Source organism: Centrocercus urophasianus, unplaced genomic scaffold (genome assembly GCF_019232065.1).
Source record: "Centrocercus urophasianus isolate 14NV4802_14NV808 unplaced genomic scaffold, USGS_Curo_1.0 seq_18, whole genome shotgun sequence".
Lineage (NCBI taxonomy): Eukaryota > Metazoa > Chordata > Aves > Galliformes > Phasianidae > Centrocercus > Centrocercus urophasianus.
In genome coordinates this window covers 23821081-23841760 of record NW_024884733.1, presented here as the reverse complement: position 1 = coordinate 23841760, position 20680 = coordinate 23821081, and the positions used below count along the sequence as shown (strand labels likewise).

General features: G+C 39.9%; 1 protein-coding gene across 1 annotated transcript; it reads right to left on the bottom strand.

Annotated features, from left to right (window-relative positions):
• Positions 1-2700: 2700 nt before the first annotated feature.
• Positions 2701-15700, bottom strand: SHISAL2A (shisa like 2A). The gene is made up of 3 exons (XM_042820077.1): positions 15519-15700; positions 8732-8871; positions 2701-2920 (listed from the first exon to the last, which is right to left on the bottom strand). Exons 1-3 carry the CDS (start codon positions 15698-15700, stop codon positions 2820-2822), a joined length of 423 nt encoding a protein of 140 aa, XP_042676011.1. The 3' UTR covers positions 2701-2819.
• Positions 15701-20680: the final 4980 nt, after the last annotated feature.

Here is a 20680-nt window from a genome sequence, read left to right as displayed (position 1 = left end):
CTTTCTCATGCTATTCCAGAAAACATACATATGCAGATAGATGAAATGTAATGTTCTATGACATTCTTTGTTTTAGCTGGCTCACATTTAGCAATTACTTGGTGAGTAAAAGCATTATTCCACACATCCCATGACTAACACTACAAAGTGACTGCTCAGTGAAACCACTTTTGTTGTTTTGTTTTTAAGATACTGTAATCTTCTGAGTAAACTAGAAAATTACTTTACTGAAATGCTACCACTACCAAGAACCCTTCAGCTCCTCATATCATTTACTGTTGCCTACCTGATAAATACAAAACAGTACCAGTAGATAACCTGCAAGGAACATTATTATCCTCAAGTGGAGCAAGCTCTACAGCTGTGATGTACTGGAGGGATCTTCACAACTGCCATCCAGCAGCAACAAAGTGAAGAGCTAGATCCAAGACTTCAAACTCCAAAACCCATCAGAACTTGAGGGAAAACACTTGCATGTCACTCACAGTAGCTGTACAGAAATTGAGTTTGCTGCATCCCTCATAAATAAATTTATTTATCTTACTGGATTGGCTTTTCATTCAGTATGAATCAAAGATCTGATCTCATGCGACGTTATAGTTACTGCACCTCAGCATCAGTAAAATAAGGCATTTTTATCTTTAAAAAAACACAAAGAAAAATGCTTCACCTGCAATACTGTCTCCACTGTGGATTTGGGGATGATTGATATATTTCTTTTTAAGGATGGCAATGTACAGAACAAAAGGACATTTTAAAAATAACAAGTTCCTCTACCTGTTTTAAAACCCGAGTACATGAGTTCTGACTTTCTTTCCCTCTCCTAGCTTCTCAACTAAAACATTTTCTAAAGAAAATATGTGAGTTCTATGTAAGAACAGTAACAGACCAAAGGGAGCAACTGATCTGTAAAGCTCAGGAGGAGTGAAAATCTGAATTCTATAACTTTGCAGACAAGTTGCTCTGAGTCAGTTTACCCACATCCAAATCTATGCTCTTGTCTATTCTCATTTCCCACAGGTAGTTATGGCAGAAGCAATTTGAAGTATTTCGTAAATAACTTACTGGTATTCAGCCTGTTGCTTTATTTCCTCTCGCATAATTGAGTTGTGGTGGTTTGACATTTTGATTCAGTGTTGTAGAAAGAGCAGATTCAATTTACTGAAATTTCTGTGGTTGATGCATTTAGGGAAAAATAATGATTCCATTTTGCAATGCATTCATTAAAGGAAAGGTACTTACATTTGTTTGCAGAATGAAGTAGCCATCAGGAGCATGAAGAACATGGCGCTTTCCTCCTTGGGCTGAGCAACAACTTCGGGCAGGATGGTTCTGACCTATGGCCTGATTTCCACAGTGATTTGAAAACTACTTGCAAAGCCATTTTGGTACTCTTCTTTCTTCACCTGTATATATGAAAGGTATCTACTACATGCTGCATGAAAGCAGAGGGAGAATGCAGAGATGCATAACAGCAACGGGCCAAGTCATCTTAAGGTGCCATCTCTGGAATCCAGACTATCATATAAAACATGAGAACTGACAACATAAATAATCTCCCTGCTCTCCCCTGCCCCTTCCTCTCTATTCCTGGGGGCAAGCTGACTTCTGAAAGCCCTTTTGGAACTGATAGAGATTTTACAGTAATCAGAGCTGAGGAGACCAATTCCAACTGTCAAATTTGAAGAGAATCCTGAAACATCAGCTGTAAAAAATGGTATTTTTATGCAGTTATTTGTGCTTACATTGTTTCCACTAATAAATTTCAACTTCGTGTTGCTCTTGCCATCAAAATGTACTCTTCTGTATATAAAGCAAGGCTCTTCAACAGTTTTTTTTGTAAAAGATGCATATTGGAAAAAAGCATAGGAATACAGGAGAAGGCTATAAAGAAGTGGCAAAACTATAAGGTAACTAAAATGTAAATTTTAGTATATTGGAGAGAGACTTATGGCCTAGGAGATGCATGGATAGGTTCTTTCTCTATAGAGATGTTGTGCACATGCACTATATAGACAAGTACAGTCATATGAACCAGTTATCTGTAGACAACACTCTTGAGGTCACTAAGGACTTTCATCACGTCTGCAATGTTCAAAATCTTACTACTTTATAACTTAAAAATCACAAGACCAATAGTTCAAGCTTGTATGAAATTCAAGCAATTACTGTCATTTCTTTTGTTTTAAAAGGATTTGACTGCCGATTTAAAATTAAGGATATATTTATGTGAATTTCAAGGTTGGAATCCTCAAAGAAAAGCAGACAGCAAAACTGGCAAAAATCAATTTTTTTTTTCCCTTCTGATCTTTGACTGACTTTCTTTTATGAACTTCATTTTGTTAAGGAATTTCCTCATCACAATAATTTTAAGATCTATGATAACTTTGAGGAAAATAAGCTGGGACAGTGATGAATTAAGAAAAACAACACAGGTGAATGCCAGATTTTATTGAGGAACTGCATTCACATGTTTGTGAACCAAATCATCACACTTGATTAAAGATCATACTAATAATGCAAAGACATCACATTAAGACAGCACACAAAGAAAATTTCAAACAAAGCTTGGTCAACAGGGTGTACCAAATTATGCTCTGCCTGACAACTGTTATATCACTGAAATTGCACAGCATAGGACAACAATTTGCATGAAACTAATTAGCAGCAGTAGCTGATGCAAATTAAAATATACTTCCCAGTACAGTAATCATACAGAAATGCATATCCTGGCACAGCTCAGGTTGACGTCTTGTAATCAGCTGCAATTACAGCAGCCAGGAAAAAAACTCTGGAAAAGTTGGTGAGGTTCTTGTGGGTCACAGTCTATCCTTGTGTCTGAGGAAATATCTCTTGAAGCCACTTGGTTCTGTCAACAGCTTGTTTTGGTAGCCACAATGTGAAGGATGCAGTTCCATATCTGCAAAACAACAAACACAGGTAAGAATTAGTCTGAACAGGGGAAGATTTTCTTCAGCTGAAAACCAGAGTTAAATTCCTACAAACAAATACACAGGTCACTGCATTTCACTGAGATTACTCTTCCAAGCAACTATAGTCCTAATATTTATCATGAGAAGAATTATACTCCTCAGTGGAATTATTACAGCTATGAACACTAAATGCCTCCTCTGGGAGCGGATAGACAAATCTACTTTTGTTCCTCTGCTTTGTAGCAGAGGATTTATTCCTGCATGTGATAGAGACTTCATACACAATGTTGCTGGAATAAGACAAGAAAAATAAAAAGACTTAACTAAGTAGTTCATTTAACATTTCTGTGCTGTGCTTCTTGAAAAGATGTACCACTAATACTTATATTCAACTGCATTTCTTTTTTTTAGCTAGGCATACAATGTGCCCACCTCTATTCCTGAAGGATAACAAAATATTCCAAATTACATTTAAAAAATTTATATGCAAAGAAATAACTACTGCACATGAAAACAAGATTGTTTCCAAAGTGAAACAACAGCTGTTGGCACAGTTAGGTTGAGAAGCAGATGCTTGTCTAGATAGGCAAAAATAATGGGTATGTACTGAAGTCTGGCCAGAAAATCTCAGCTAATTCAGTTACTGACAGAAATCTTGAAGACTAAAATCTTGGATTTCAAGATAGGTGAATACTAGCAGGTTAAAAAAAAAAAAAAAAGCCTGCAACAAATACAGCACTTTTTTTTTTTTATTGCTTTTAACCTTTTTTTTTTTTTTTTTTTTTTTTTTTTTTTTTTTAATTTCAGAGCATTTCTCCAAGGTACTGAGATAATGTTGGATGGTAGCTTTATCCCCCAAAATCTTGCAATCCCTCTTAAGGTGGTATCATCCATAAATTTTATACAATGCTGTTTGATTCCTTGATAGTACTACAACGTTTCCCTATAAAAATATTTAAGAATGAGCATTAAGAACTTTTGCCTAATTTTCATGAAGATGTGTAGTCACAGCCACTTGTTCCCACTTCCCTGACAGGCAAAATTATCTTGACAAAGAGATTAGTCTGGCTTATTACCACCGGTCTTTGTGAAATCTGTGTATTTATTTATCAAAACAGGTTTAAAGGAATGCCTTCAGCTCCCTGGCCCCTCTCCTTTCCCTTATGGTAAGCTACACAAGCAGCAATAGTGTAGGTGTCCTGTCATTAACACCAATATGCAATTTGGCAGAAGTATGCACGTCACATTTAGCCGCCATGTGTGGCTTTCTCACAACAGTTGAAGGTTTGCAGCTACTTATGGATGATCACTGAATAGTGAAGACATGAAATCTGCAGCAAACAGACAACATGAAAACAGGATCAAGAAAAAAAGCGATTAGAACCAATCCTTAACCTAGTTGTTCACTAAAATTCAAAAAAGATCTTGCCCTCTTCTCACTTTCACTGAAAGTTCCCAGCTGCTCTATCCTAGTTCTGGAAGCAAAAAGGCTGAGAATGTGGTTTTCGTTGTTTTAGCCCAGCAAAGATATCTCAAGCATTTTGAATCTTCATGACAAAGTCAGTCTCATTCTGCCAACAAAATAGAATTATACAATTCATCCACAATAAAAACTTCCAAGGTTTTTAGTCTTCGTATAATATATACATTCAAACCATACAACGAACCCCTTTTCAGCTGGCCTTTTAATTTTGTCCTGTCCCTCCCCTCCTGCAAGGAACAGTGTGTAGCAGGCTATATTTCACAGCACTTTGTAAACACTGGTCTCCATAACATAGTAGAAAGCAGGCAAACTGAGGAGCAGTGGAATGAGAGACTCATTACAGAAAACAATGCCACTTTCACAGACTTGACTGTGATCTCATCTCAGCACTCAGCACCCTTGTCAGATATTTTTGCATTTTCTCTCTACAAATGGCTGCAGGATCATTTTAAGTCTTTCCACGGCTTTTTTCTTTTTCCTGATTTTGCGAAGGAAACTAGGAAGGATTCAAAATTTCAAAATTAGTCTTATTACTCTTGAGTATTTGCGGGAGGACAAGCAACTTGTTCTTCTGATAAGAGCGCTAAGAAGGATGCAATTGCACTTACAATGCACAGGGCAGCATTTTTTTTTTTTTTTTTGAAGGGTATAAGAAAAACAGAACAGGGAACTGACACATATACTTTCCTACTGATCTAAGAGCAATTGCTGAGCAAACAGGCTTGCTTAGTTTTCTGTGAAAGATAATGCTGATCTATGGCATGTACTCTTACATTCCATGGGTGCTTTTTCAAGTTTTCAACTTCTTTGCAGAAAGGGAAATGGATATTTCATGCCATCTGAAGTCATCTGCATTATTCATTAATTCCTCTCAAGTCTGTAGTACAATTTTTCTGTATTGCAGTGTATTTTAAATACTATTTTGCATGATCTGTGCCAAAGGCAGTTTGACCTTTAAATATGATTTTAGCATAGAAATCAAGTCAGTATATGAGGCTTCACTTTTTTGCATGGTAACACTATTAATTTCTATTACAGACTGGATTCAGCAATCATAAGAAACATCACCAGGAAGCAGAACATGACTGAACTACCAACCAAGTATCTCACTGCTCTTCCCTTTGGTCACACAGGAGTCCTTCTACCAGTTAATGCCTGAAGAATTTCTTTTGAATGGTAACTTAAAATGGCTGTTTTCTTAGTAAGGTCTGGGGCAGCTCAGACAGCATGATGAAAATGACAGACAGCATCAGGGGAATGTAGTCTTCTTTAGCATGCAATCATGAACTGGTATTTGTGCTTAAGTAATCAAGAAGCAATTTCTTTGGAAATACTCTTCCAGTCTCTATGTAGATACTTTCCTGTGCAAGAAGAGCATCAAGGCAATGTAATCTTCTCTGTCTCATCTCTGCAAAGGAGTATGCATGTATATAGGGTAGAGACAGTAATAAGGTCTGTGGGGATGCAACTCAAGGTCTCCCACTCTTCTATTAGTGTTTTTCAGAAAGATAAAAACTCATGTGAGGAATCACAGCATTTAACAAACACTATACTGCACCAGCCAATACAGAACAGAGGGTCTGTATAAATACAATAAAGTAAAAATAAATGTTCTTACTGTACCTTTTTCCTTACAGCATTAGTAGAATTCATCCAGTACCTCTATTTTTTTTTTAACATATAGATCCCCCTCTAGTTTCACTATCTGAAAAAACAAAAGCATTTTTAGTAAAATAAAAGGTATTATTCTTCCTTTAGTTACAAGTAGTGATACATGTATTACAGCATTAGAAAAAAAAACAATTCCTGGAATCTTCTTTCCCAACCGTTAGAAGATGAGATGAACCACAATATTCCACTTTCCATCCCTGAGCCTCTGAGAGGCTGCAGTTACTAGCATACTTGTGTAAGAAAAATAAGCATGAAGATGAGTTACTTAAGGTAGCTGTGCTGAGGTGTAAGTAGGACTCATATCAAGCAGTCAGACTCCTAAAAGAAATTGTAAGAAAAACTTCCAATTCATGAAAGTAGATCAGAACCTCTCTCAGATGCTCACTCCTTCCTAAAAATGATCGGTCACTTTTGCTTTCACAGTACCTTCCATCTTGTCACACCAAAGCATTGTGTGGTACAAGGCTCGCAATACTTCTCCACAGGAAAGAAATACCACCCTTGCTTTTCAGAAAGATTCCTACTTTCTTGCCTGTTTACCTTCCTGGTCCCACTCCTCTCCCAGAACTATTAAATCTTTACTCAGTTCTCCTCATCTTCCCTGAATGCTTCAGCCTTAAAACACTTGCAGTATAGGGATGTAGGGATAGTTCCCTATGTACTGAAGGGGATAAACAATTTACACAGAGAAAAGCTTATGGTTAAAAGGAAAGCAAAACCACCTAGAGGCAAGATCACTCTAGTTCAGAAAAAGTAAGGCTGGGATGAGAAGTAAAACTCTCATTCCAAGGCTCATTCTGAAGCTTCTAAAATTTGTTTTTGTTGCCTACAGATGATTACACTAAAAATCAAAGAACTGAAAGAGCAGGAGAGCTTTTATTCTTCCTTATGCCTGAAACCAGCCATTCTGTAAGGGACTCAGATTTTGCATGACTTCCATGCAAAAGAAACCCAAGTGATGAAGATAAGTGTTCAGGCTTGTCAGTGAAATCCTTCAAGTTTTTCGGAGACCTCTCATCCTAGGCAAAGCAGGCTTTCAACTTTTGGCAGCCTACCTCATCAACAGCTAGAACTATCAGAACTTGGATGAGAAATAATCAGCATTCAGAACAGTCACAAAAGAATAATAGGTGAAAACAGGACAAGCACACTGCAATCTGAATAAAGCTCAAAACAACACCAGAGGCACTTAGGCAAAAGCAGAGATCTCAGCATCCTGAGTCCTAACAGCTGAAACTAAGACAGAATGCGAATGCTGGATCATCACTGGGGAAAAAAGGAAGGATCTGTAATGCCACAGCAGGATGTGGTTTTACAACAGAGGTCAAGTCTGAAAAGGAAAGATGGCAGCATTTGGCAGCAGCAGTGTAATAGCACCTGTCTCCTTCCCAGCCTAACACATGTGAAATATGTCTGTCACAAAAACAGACCAAGAGAAAAACAGCACTGCTGTCCTGATAATGGCTTAAAAGTTGATGCTGTTAAAGGAAAGCTTGAGAGAAGATGTTGAATAGTAAGGCATTCAAAAGTATAAAGTCAGTTTATAATTAGAATACAGTCATCTTATAAAAGTTCACTAGACAATTTGTTCATCCCACCTAAGAGTTTATTTAGGCTTCTCTATGTAGCAGGACCTATTTCCTCTGCCTTTCTCCAGAGTAAGTGTCAAGTTTTCAATTCTCAGATTAGTAGCAGCTTGCTGAATGTGTGACTCTCACTTTGGATGTCTGCTTAGCTTACGGAGCTTCAAGAGACTCTACATTTCCTGAGAGCCCTATGAAGAGCTCTTAGACCAAAACCCGCATTCTCTGGAAAACAAAGCAAGGTGAAGGAAGTTTATTATAAAGTGGACTGAGTTAGACACTCAACTGTGTGCTTACTATCATATAATAGCTTATAATTACAATAACTCACTGATCATCTATTGCCATTCAGTTATGGAAGCACATTAAAAGCTAGCAAAAATTTTGAAATTGAGTGATGATGGTTGATGGTAGATACTGTATTGTACTGGCTAATCTGCATATCTATTAATTCTTTTACCAAAAAAATGTTAATTCAACTGACCACCAAGAAGGTCCTCTTTGGAAAGAATGGAAAAACAAACCTTTTAGTCACCTTTCAAGTCTAAGCCACAAATACTGGCTAAAACATTCAGAAGCAGTCGCTCTCCTGTGCCAGTAGGGTACATGCAGTGTTTCTGCAGGTGCCTGCTCACACACAGTTTCAGAACAAAGTTATAGAACAAAAAAGAATGATCCCTCCCTGTCAAGAAAATGCATTTAAAATTTCTTTTGAGCTTCTTATCACTAGAATGAAAGCATTATTATATATATATGCATTTAAACAAGAAATTAAAAGTAACCCATTCAGCCTCTTGCTGATAATGGGATTTATTTGTTGCATCCTTAATAGGTATTGTCAAGTTTTACACCCTTCCTACTAATAAGAAGGAAGCTTGTGCTAAATATTTTCGTTTGAGTTCACTACTGATTTCATTCAGTAAATAAAACAGCAAGATAATGCAACATCATTTGAAGAGATGTCAGAGAGAAAACATGTAGCTGGATTCTTCCACATGTGATGCCAAAATAAAGCTTTTACTGTGGAGGAGATAATGCATGTCAATAACTACTGGCCTTACCTGCCATCTGTAGGCTTAAACCAGTATCCAGTTTGCTGTGTGGCTTTGTGCTGATGAACAAATAACAGAGAACACACACAGTGATGATAAAAGCAAACAGGACCACCGCTGCTATTGACAGGCCCACAAGCGCTCCAATGCTAAGAGAGAAAACAAACAAATTAAGTGTACAAACATGCTGGACCCATTAAAATGACATCCATGCACCCATTAAAATAGACATCACAATTATGCCTGGAGGCTACATGTGCTCAGTTATAGGAATGCCTGTTTTTACTGTACACAAGTTTAAAGCTCAGTACTTAGTGTATGTATAGATATGTATATCTATATAAAGCATTACTTCATCGTCCCCAAAAGGGCCAATGTCATTACACAGTGGTTCAGCACCAGGTCCTTTGACATTTCATGTTGTCTGTGTGTCCTTCTCCTTACTGCAATTTAAATGTTTACAAAAAATCAGCAATAACTTCATACAGTAACTTGTATCTATCTTCTCCAATGCAGTGCACACTCCCAGATAAGCCACTGGATAATTCAAGGGTGCGTGCTGTGTTTCCTCATTCAAAGTATAGCTTAAAGCATGCACAGCCTTTGTGCAGCATTCTCATCTGTGCAGAAACTGAAAAAATTAGCAATAGTCTTCACAAGTATCAAGTAAAAGAAGTCAAGGCATTTCAACAAGAAAATGCCAGGTTTTTTCTTCCTTTTTTACATTAACTTCTCCCAGTCTTTGCAATTCCTGAACAGGATTTTGACCAATGTAGAAGCTCTTAAGACACACACAGGGATTCCAGAGCTCCAGGCAACTGGCATAAGTTCTTCTTTCTCAACCATGACTACTGAAGCAGCATTTTCAGTCTGAACTGCTACTTCACTGCAAGAAAGGCAAACTAGAGAACTTCAAGTAAAGCACACCTTCATAACAGACTTCTCCAAGGCTGACATGTTCATAAAAAAAAACAAGGTAGCAAATGAAAGCCACATTTCAGTTCTGCCAGCAGCTCTGTAGAACAGGGAGAAGTACTGTGATCATTGTTGCTCCTCTTTGTAACCTTTATCAGCAGATTTTACCAGAATACTACATTTGCAGGATAAAGCTGCTTTATACTATTTCCATGGTCACTCAGCAAGAAGGTATGTCTACATACATATGGTTTTTAGCAGCTTCCTTATTTCTAATCCTTCTGTTCAAGTCTTTCGCTAATCAAAAAAACTTCCATGCCAAAATAAAGGGTCAATTGTAATACAACATACAATTTGCTTTTCTGAGCCCTCATCTAAGATTCCTTTCAAATAACAGCAGCACAGTTGTGCATCACGCAGCACAACACACTAGCATTATCATTACAGAACTTGTGCAAGTTACTTTTCACAGCACACAAAGCACAGGAAAAAACAAGCAGCTACTGGAGAACTCTCCCATATTTCCTACTACAAGTCAAAGACTTGCAGGTTGCTTAACAGGTTACACACCAGTGAAAACGTTTGACATGCAGCAACAGTGTGAGAAGATCTTACCCAAAACATGGAAACTGTCACCACAAAATTCTAGATTTCACTTCCTAAACCAACCCAAATTAAACACAGTTTGTATGTTCTGATTTTAAACATACTTTTAAAATACCAGATTGTTCTGTGTAGGGAAGCTAACAGCCCTCTTAGAATGCATTATTCATTTCTTAAAGGTTAATTCTGGGTTAAAGTTCGAGAGGAGGGGTTGCCTTTTCAAAGATTGAATTAACTTGGGAATTTATAATGCCTTCCACAGCTCTGAGAACTGAAGCATCTTAAGACAGCGGTATTTTATTTTATTAAGATAGTTCTCAAAATACCAAAAAAGCCATCATTTTAATGATTACTTTTCCCGGAAAATAAAGACAGCCCTTCAGTAAGTCCCCTAGCTTATACAGGAATTACTATGGTGCTGCATACCCATCTAGAAATGCTTTGTTAAAAGCATTTCACCATCCTCACATCTTTACTTAAAGCAGTGGATGCTTAAAGTTCACCCAGCAGTCCACAGGTTGCATCTTCAAGATCAGTCTTATGGTAGCACAGACATTTAGTTTGAAACTAAGAAGCTGCTCTTGTCTAAAACTGTGGCCTCAGTAGCACTAATAAGCTACCCACCCACCCTCAAAACAATAATCTAGCATAAGAACAGCTAGAGTCCTGGGAGGAATCCAGATGGCACTCACACAACTTAGAACATGAGCAATGGTAAGCTTGACAGAAGAAAACTCTCCTAAGACTGCATACAGCAACAGTGCAGGCATGCCACAAATCTCACAGCTCTGACTGCTGTTACACAGTGCCAGGTGCTCGCACACAGCCCTGCCACGCACCTGCACAACCAGAGGCTGTATGAGCTGAAGCAGCAGGCTTCAGGGCTCCCTCTGCTGCTGTAGGCCATCAACACCTCTTTCAGTGGGGGCTCAGACACCTACTGCTATTTTTAGTCCTTAAAACTAATCCATCCACACCAACAGCAGCCAGGAACAATTTAAATATTGGCTAAGCAGATGCAGTACGTCCACTGAAAGATTAGAAGGAACCTCATGAGTCATCTGGATCTGAGTGAAACAAATGTTTGCAGCTCTTGTTCTCACAGGCTGATCTCCAAGCCTGAAGGTTTGATCCTCCTTCTCTCCTGGTGGTGAATGAGCCATTAACTCAGGGTCTGCAAACCTTGCTTCCAGTTGCTGAGCTCCGATAGTTTCCAATTCATTTGTTGTGCAAATTGTGACAAGACAAGGGGGAATGGTTTTAAACTGAGACAGGGAAGGTTTAGGTTAGATATGAGGAGGAAGTTTTTCACACAGAGGGTGGTGAGGCACTGGAACAGGTTGCCCAAGGAGGCTGTGGATGCCCCATCCCTGGAGGCATTCAGGGCCGGGCTGGATGTGGCTCTGGGCAGCCTGGGCTGCTGGTTGGTGACCTGCACATAGCAGGGGGGTTGAGACCAGTTGGTCATTGTGGTCCTTTTCAACCCAGGCCATTCTATGATTCTACAATAATACCATTGCTGCAGTGATGCACTGTATGTTATACTTGCAAAGCCAACACATTAACAACAGACCAGCAAACAGAAGCAAAAGACTTGCTTTTTTGGAAAATCAAAACAAACTCCCAAATATCTACTCAGCTAAGCAAAGCCTGCCAAGATTAAAAGGGCACTGTGGTTCTACAAGTGTTAATTATGCATCTTGAACAGCATCTCCACTAGGCCTGAGTTTTAGTAAAGTAAATTATACTATATAAAACTCAAAAAATACAAGGACTTGAAATGGATATTGTAATGCTGTTTGATCATGAAAGAAGCCATACCATTTGCAAAAACAACTTAATTGAGAGTAACAATAATTCTAAGACTTTAAAACAAAAGGCAACAGCATCACAGCTCAGTACAAGTTTCACCTGCTCAGCTCATCTCCCTTTCCACCCAGTTTCAGAGGTAAAGCAGATGTTCAATGACTGCAGGTAAAACACAGAGGAAGGGTAAGCTGTTCAGTGCTTTGCTCCTGGTGTTCTGTAGCATCTGTTGATGTTGGGTTTTTTTGGTGGTTTCAGAAGCTATATAACCTTCGCTGAATTCTACACACCCATCTTTTTGTTCCCTTTCCTGCTCCATGCATGTTCGGCTTGATTCAAAAAGCATCCTTTGCTTTTCTTCACTGAGATCAGCCTATCCAGAAAGGTGAAAAGGGAACCTAGGTCACTATCCAAAAAAAAAAAAAAAAAAGTTATTTGATCTTAAGTGCCAGCAAATGGAAGGATAGCCAAGAAATTACTAACATTGTAGATAAAAATGTTTAAAAGTATGAAATGTCACTGTTGCTTGAAGATCATTTTCTGATTGTGCAGCAGCTCCTTGTACAAGTGATAGGAAACAATTTTCAAGGACCAGTTTTTGTGGGAGCGGCCAGGGAAAAGGACTCATTTTCACAAAGTGCAGTATATAGTTCTAAACATCGTCCAGACAGTATTGATTTGGAGAAAACAACAAAAAACCCTAAAGGCCTGTAAGAGACAATTGCTTCAGTTTGCCCAGGCTGAAGGTTTCTTTGGGAACTGCTTCCATCAGAGCCAGCTGCCAAGTGGTCTGGCAACGTGTTTCCCACAGCAGGAAAAACACAAGTACACAATAGCTGCCAGAAACCAAACTCATGTGTGAAACAGAAGTAATTCCGAGATAGCACCAACCATTTGGTGATGCCTTCAGCCATTGCTTTCTAATTAATGGGTAAAGTCGAGCAGGGGAAGAGATGCAGGATGAGAAATTGCAAGCTCTGGAGTAAAGAAAAACTTGCAACAGTTACTCCAGAGGATCTTGCAGCTTCCTTCCCATTCTCAGTAGTTTTAGCCTAAGGGCTTATCTTAGCTGGCTGTGACTTATTCCTGAAGTTTTAAGTCTGTGCCCTCATAAGCTGCAAGAATCATTTGGAGATTTATTTAGAACTACTTTGAAGAGTTAATTAGTTATGCAGTTGTTACATTCTGATTTAGGCAACAGTTTGAAGTCAAGCAAGGTAGTGATCACCAAAATACATCACTTAAGAAAAACAAACATTACTTATGTTTTCTTTAAGCACCAAATGGAACCACTATGTGCAAATATTTACTTTTCAAGGTCCTAATAGACTGTACAGCTTTCAGTGTAACTTCTAAGTGAAAACTGTCATTTGATTTGTTACTGGAAAAGCACTTATGACATCAGCTTTCAGCACTAACCACTCAATGGCTTTGCTTAGAGAGGTAAATTGCATTTATTCACTCCAATTCACACAGGATGGTTATGGCAGGATTTAGCTACAGTAACTTAGGACCACTGTACTGAAAATAAGAAATGAATACTGAAGTATCAAAATCATAGTCCAAAGTTCTGACCCAAATAAAGTCTTAGCAGTCACTTCTCAGAAGCTAGAAGATCTCTATGAGATCTTCAAAGAGGTGCTTCATTAAAGCCTTTCACAGGATTTTGTTCTTTGAGGTACTTTCTGAAAATCATGCTTTATCTGCCTTCACTGCACTATCCAATCCTAGTGCAGAAGCATAATTTTTAAATTTCATTTTTCTGTTGTTCTCTACTCTTAAAAAGGATTCCTGTGGCCAAAAAATTATACCATCTGAAGTTGAAACAACATGGCTATTTGATGAGAAAAGTGTAAAAGGCACATTTAGGGATGTCAGTCACACAGCAGGGAAGCTGAACAATTCTGCATCATTCTTCACAGATGAGGATACTTGGGAGACTCACATCCACTGTCAGACAAAACAAAGCACTGAAGAAATTCTTATATGAATTTGCAGGACTGCTGGCCAAGGCATGGAAAACGAGGCCACTACCAGAGGACTGGTGGACTGGGAATGCAACTCCAGCCTAACAGAGGGCTCAAGAGAGGAACCCAGTAACTACAGACAAGTACATCTGACTTCCACATGGACAGGACGAAAGTCTACAAAAAGACTAGTTAAGACCATTAAGCCAAGAGATAAATACAGCATCAAGGTCCTGGATGCTCATGTTCAGGGCCAGGCTTGCACAGCTGGATCTCTTTGGGAGAGCTCCGAGGGCTGCTCCTTCTTCCCTAACAAGCTACTTTAAAGTAAAGCTCTTACCATGCACCAGGCCACAGATCCATTCACCCAGACACTCGCTCACAAATTTACCTCCTAATTTGACCACGGACAGGGTCAGTGGGCTGTGTCTGTCTGGTCATCATCTCCAGACCTGCCCTTGAACTGCTCACTTGACTTTCCAGCTTGCCCTCAGGCATGCACCACAGCTGTGGTCTTGTGCAGCAGTTGCAGGGTTGTGTCTGACCCCAGCTACTGTCCCTAGCCCACCACAACCAGACCTGAACTTCTTATTCCACCTGGAATCAAGGGCCAGGTCCCTTACTGGTGAGGCTGCCATCTGCAGCCACCTTCTTACATTTTCTGCTCTCAAGATGTTGCTTTGAGTCACAAACTCGTGTAAAGCAGTCAGCATTGCTGTAAGGGGATAGTACCACCTCACCAACCTGATAGAGTCCAGGGCATGTCAACAGGCAGATCTGAGTGATCCTGAGCTCTTTTCCAAGCAATTAAATACTATGAGGGCAAGGAGTGCCAGACTACTCTCAGAAAACCAAGCGAGTGGTCTAAAGCAACACAGATGAGCTTCAACATACACAATGTAGCTAAAAGTAAACAATGCCAACCCTACATCAACTCAAAACTGCCAGTTCTGAACTGCAGAGAAAAGGTTGAGTGACAGTTCAATAAAATCAGTGTCAACCTGCATCAAGAACCACAGATATCCGCAGACATCTGATGCTGGCTGTCAAATTGAAGGATTTTGAGTCCAAGACTGAAGGCATCATTTTGCCACTGTGTAAAACATTGTCCTACCCTGCACCTTGAGCATCCAGCTCTAGGCTGCGCACCTCCAGAGCAGCACTGTGGAGATAAGGTGACTAAAATGATTGCAGCAGCTCCAGGATGCCCCAACTCCACCATTCCACCTACCATGCCCCTCCATGCACATCACTGTTCTTGAACACCTCCAGGGACAGTGACCCCACCACCTCCCTGGGCAAAAGCAAACTAGGAAGAAGAAAACTCCCAGGAAGCAGTATGAAACAAATAGAAGGATCTGCCCCCAAAAACCCACCATGGTGTAAGGAGAACTCTCTCGGCAGCAGCTGCAGTTCTACCAGTGCCTTCGAGGACACGAAGTCTCGAAGTGCCTCAGACACAGACCCACAGACAAGTCCCGGGCCCCCACAGCAGCCTTCCCTACCTGAGCCACCACATGTAGCTGTGCTCGTAGGGGAAGAAGCTGTGGGGGTCATCGCAGCAGTACTTGACGTCCTGGAAGCCGCAGCAGTACACGGCGCGGGCATCGCCTCCCACCCGCGGGCAGCTGAAGCCGCTCACCAGCACCCTGTCGGCGTTGAGGTAGCTGCTGCACTCGGAGCTCATCGCGGTGTGGCGGGGCTGCCCGCCGCCCGGGCTCCGGCGGCACACGGGAGGGAGGGAGGTGGGGATGCGGCGGGAGGAGCTCGGGAGGAGGGTGGGGCGGGCGGCGGCCCCTCAGCGCTCCTCAGGTACCGCTGCAAGGCGGGAAACGCGTCCTGAAGAGAAGAGCCCGGCGCCGTACGTTCCTCCCAGACAGAGACGGCCTGAAGGGCAGCGCCTCAGAATGGCTCGGTTCTCCCTCAGCACTCGGTCCCAAATCGAGGAGGGCGTTCAGGGAGCTCCATACGTCTGTAAGCTCAGAGTCCCTTGGTTTGATGAGGGTAACATTATCCTTAGTTTCTCTCAGAGGCCAGCCTCACAGAGGTCTTCCTTTCAGTGGTTTTATAACACTTTTTTTGTTATCTATTTTTTAAGAAGCAGTGCCCAGGCAGCCAGCATTCCCTGTTGAGGAAAGAGCCATATGTGAGAGAAAGGTGGGGAGAACTCAGTTTGAGATGCATTTGTGTGTCCATCAGGTGTGCCTCAGGGTGCACTTTGGCCACAGAAAGCAGCATAAGAAAAAGTCCTCTGGAAAGCAGCAGGTATACACAGCCCCTCCACAGACCCAGTCCTCAGTTCTGAGGTTGGTCTTTTCAAGCTGCAAAAAAGGCTAGAGCAAGTAGGTGATAGATGTCCCATCCCTGAAGACATTCAAGGTCAAGCTGGACCTGATAAAGCTGTAGGAGTCCCAGTTCACTGCAGGGAAACTAGACTAGATAGCCTTGAAGCATCCTTTCCAACTTACCTGAATCTATGATTTTAAGCGCTTTGTCCCACAAGTGACAAAGTCACCTCAAGCAAAAGTTTTTAAAGAAAGGATGCTGTTACAACAGTGAGAGACCAAACTTACTTTGCAAAACCACAACAATTCAGCTAATGCTTCACATTTTAATTTCAGGTTTTACCTTGAAATGAACCACAGGCAAATGGAGTCTTCAGCAGCTTTAAGAGATGCTAGGTCTTCATCAGCCAAGGTACACTCCTGCAACACCTAAACAGGGTGAGGCTGCTAACAACAACAGTTACCATGAGAAGGCCTGGACAAGGTAAGCTACTAAATCTAGGACCCATTTAGTAGATAGTACATAACACAAGTTACTTACAATACATGCCTAAGGTTCATCTAAGAGGCTCACTAGTATACTAGGTAGGAGGTAGGACTGAAGCTAGGTAAATGGCTGGTGTACCTTAAGAAAAGTCAAGCTACTGAGACATTAACTTAAATAAGGCACATGGACCAATGACTGTAGGATTAGGGCGGAAGCTAACCCAGATGAGGATAATCAGGGCGCATCAGTGGCCAATTAGAGTCTTAACACAGGTGTTTTCCACTACTGCATATACTCCCTCTACATTAGGATGGTCTATTTCTCAAAAAGTATAAATATTCTTCAGTTAGTTGGCTGTGTTTGTTTGTTTGTTGTTCTTGGAAAGTGATCTTGAGAAAGAAAATGGCCAGGTTGCTATGAGATTATAGTTTGAATCTACTCACCTCTGTTCAGATGAATTGAGAATCAGATGAGTTGTTTTATGATAAGGTTGAGGGTTGATTTATTCAGAATAGATACAACGGAACAATCTGCTAAAGACTAGAAGGTAATATTTTTACTTCAGTTATGTTGCTAGTGTTACTACATGTTGTGATTGAATCATGGCTCTTATGGTGCTTCATTCATAACATTTATAGAATTTGTTTCTATAATCCGAGCTTCCAAAAAAGCAGAAAACTAATTGTGAGCTACTATAAGGGGTGCTGCTGTCTAGATCACCTTCAGTCCTTACTCTCGGATCGATGTCAAAAGTTATTCCTTAACCACTATCAATAGGCAGACAACTGCATAAATTTCTTCCAAAAATAATCTTGCAACAATTTTCGTAACTAAACAAAATTGTTGTGTCATGGTTGAGTAACTAGTCCTGATTATGTATTACAACTCAAACTGATGTTATTTGGTGTAGGCAATGTGTTCTGTCTCATATGAGTGATGCAGATGACAGAGTGATATTTTAAACTAGAAAGGGAACAGAGGTTTAAGGGATGCATACTTACATGTGTGAGCACACGTACATTCACAAGACATGAAATACGTGTTTCATTTAGTTCTCTTTTACAAATGTAATGACAAGTAGTAACACTTTATTAGTTAATACATGTAACAAAGTTCTGTATGCTAGTTTGAAATATATCAGATGACTCATATGATTGACAATATGGAATTTCACTATTTTTTCTATTTGTTTTCAAATGTGAAAAATTACGCTTAGAAAATTATGTTCAAATAATATGAGGTTACTCAGAATTCGGAAATGCCAGACTTACAATTGATAACATGATCACACTCTATTTCTTAAGAGATTCTATCTCACTTGACATTGAGGTTTTAAATATTTTATTTTCTCACTCTTTTCTAATGTATGATGAAAAGTTGATATGCTGAGTGTTTACCATACATACTGTGAATGCAATTTCAGCTATGTTTTTGTTCTAATAGTTTTGGTTGCTATGTAGGTATTCATTTTTCTGTGTCCTGTGAGATGAAGGGTTGGGCTATTTATCTATTTTACAAATACCAAAATGTGTCATCACCTACTAACCTCTCATGCCTGAGTCTGGAAGCAGAGATGTCTATTGGAAGTCTCAATTATTTTTCTTCTGATAGGAAAGCTGAGGATACTTGTTATTCATAAAATGTGTGAGACCTTTGAACAGAGAATTACAAAAAGTTCAAAGTATGGCTTCCAATAACTATGATAGCATTTTATTGAAATGCAAAAATATTAATAATAACCCTGGAGGGGGAACTTTTCTGTCTGTACTTGGCTGACATTTGAAATGTATGTTTCCCCTGCATCTAAAAATGCATTTAAAATGCATTTGGATTTTAAAAAATATACTGCAATATTCCATGAGCAATCAGAATAATAGCGTAAGTGTTGGTTCAACCTCATTGCAGATGACAATGCTTTAAGTTTGTCAGGGAAGAAGTCACATGGTGTATTCCTTCTTGGTACATGTACTGTATATGACTACAGGAACATGGGAACGAGGACTTTTCACTCCTGATATTGTGTTAGTCACAAGGAATTACATGCTTCCTTCTTTTCTTGACAGTTCCATTTTATTTCCTAGCTGCTAAAGCTCATTTTTTTTTCCCCTTTCTTCTGGTGCTGAAAGATAGTTTGTTTTCCACGCTGGGAATGCTACTTGGTTTTGCAGTGATGTAAAGAGAATCAATTTCCATAGCCCTTGTACCTTTGGCTGACACTAGAAAGCTGTATTCAGTTTCAAATTCCTTTTCACTTCAGCAGTGAAGATAAGGAGCAGTTGTCCAACACAAGCTGTCAGTTTGAAGGAATGATAAAAAAGAGGTATATTCTTTTTGGTTTTGTATGTCTTCAAGACACTTTAAGGGTCCTTCAAACCAATTGCATTTGCACAGCAGTTATTAACCACAGAATAGATGAGGTTGGAAGAGACCTCTAGAGGTCACCTGGTCCAATCCCCTGCTCTAGTAGGGCTACCTGGAGCTGGTTGACCACAACCATGTACAGATGACTTAAGATCTCCAGACGGGAGACTGCACAACTTCTCTGGGCAACATGTGTCTGTGCTCAGTAAAAAAAAGTATTTCCTGGTGGGCATAAACTGGGACACACGAGGTTCTATCTAAATATCTCAGATAGAATACTGAGAATATTGGAGACCTCATTGCACTTCACAACATCCTGAAGGGAGGTTGTGGTGCAAAAGGGTCTGGCTTCTTCTCCCAGGCAAATGGTAGGACCTGAGGAAACGGCCAGAAGTTATACCAGAGGAGGTTTAGGTTGGACATTAGGAGAAACTTTTTCTCTCAGAGGGTGGTCAGGCACTGGAATGGCTGCCCAGGGAGGTGATGGAGTCGCCGTCCCTGGCAGCGTTCAAGAGGCGCCTGGATGAGGAGCTACGAGATGTGGTTTAGTAGCTTGTGGTACTGATAGGAATGGGAGGGTGGTTGGACTGGATTATCTTGCAGGTCGTTTCCAACCTTGTGATTCTGTGATCTCGTCTTGTCACTGGGTACCACTGAATATAATAATATTCAATTAAGGCATGTGATTGTTGTCTTTTAATTTGTGTCCCTCCTTATCAAAGCATGTGTTTACTACAGAGCTGAATGGGTGGAATTGCTCGGAGTGACAGACTAGACATTTTGAAGATACTGGGTGTTGTTTTAAATCAGAATTCTTCAGGGGGATTTTCAATAGATATTAGAGTGCTTAGAAATGATGTTTTGAAGAATATAAAACAAACAGAGGGAAAAAAAGTACCATAAAATAAGGTCATTTTTACTTGATGCTGTCATCTGTAGCAGTTATGGAGCTCAGGTATCTGGTATGGAACTTAAGGGAGAACATGTATTAGGACAGACTCATGAAAAATTGTTTTGCTTTGATGTTGGTCAACTGAATTTTGGCTACATCAGTGGAATGTTTTTTTCTGACATAAGTGGAGATGGAGGGTGGCACAAAAGTATGGTGAGAGCATTTTTGAGAGCCAAGTCAGTATGATTCCACCAAGTGATAGTAGTCTGTTGTGCTAAAATGCAATTGGCACTACAGCCTTTTCCATCCTGTGTAAAGACATATTCTTGTTCAAAACATTGCCAACAGAAGCATCATGAACACCTTTTTTACAGTCTTTTGCCCTACTTTTATTAGAGAAAGGAAAAAAAAAAAGAATACTGATTATGAACAAAACCACAAAAAAGACAAAATAGGAATGTCTTTGAATTACTATGCTTTCCATTGGACCCCTTTTCCTCCTTTGATCTATTGTGTTTGACCTACTAAATGGCATTTTAAGAATAGACTTTAATAGGCGTAATACTTTCATACTTCATTAATTGAGGCTTTGAACTTAAATTAGGTCAGAAAGAGGCATCAGGGGAAGAACCAAAAGAAATG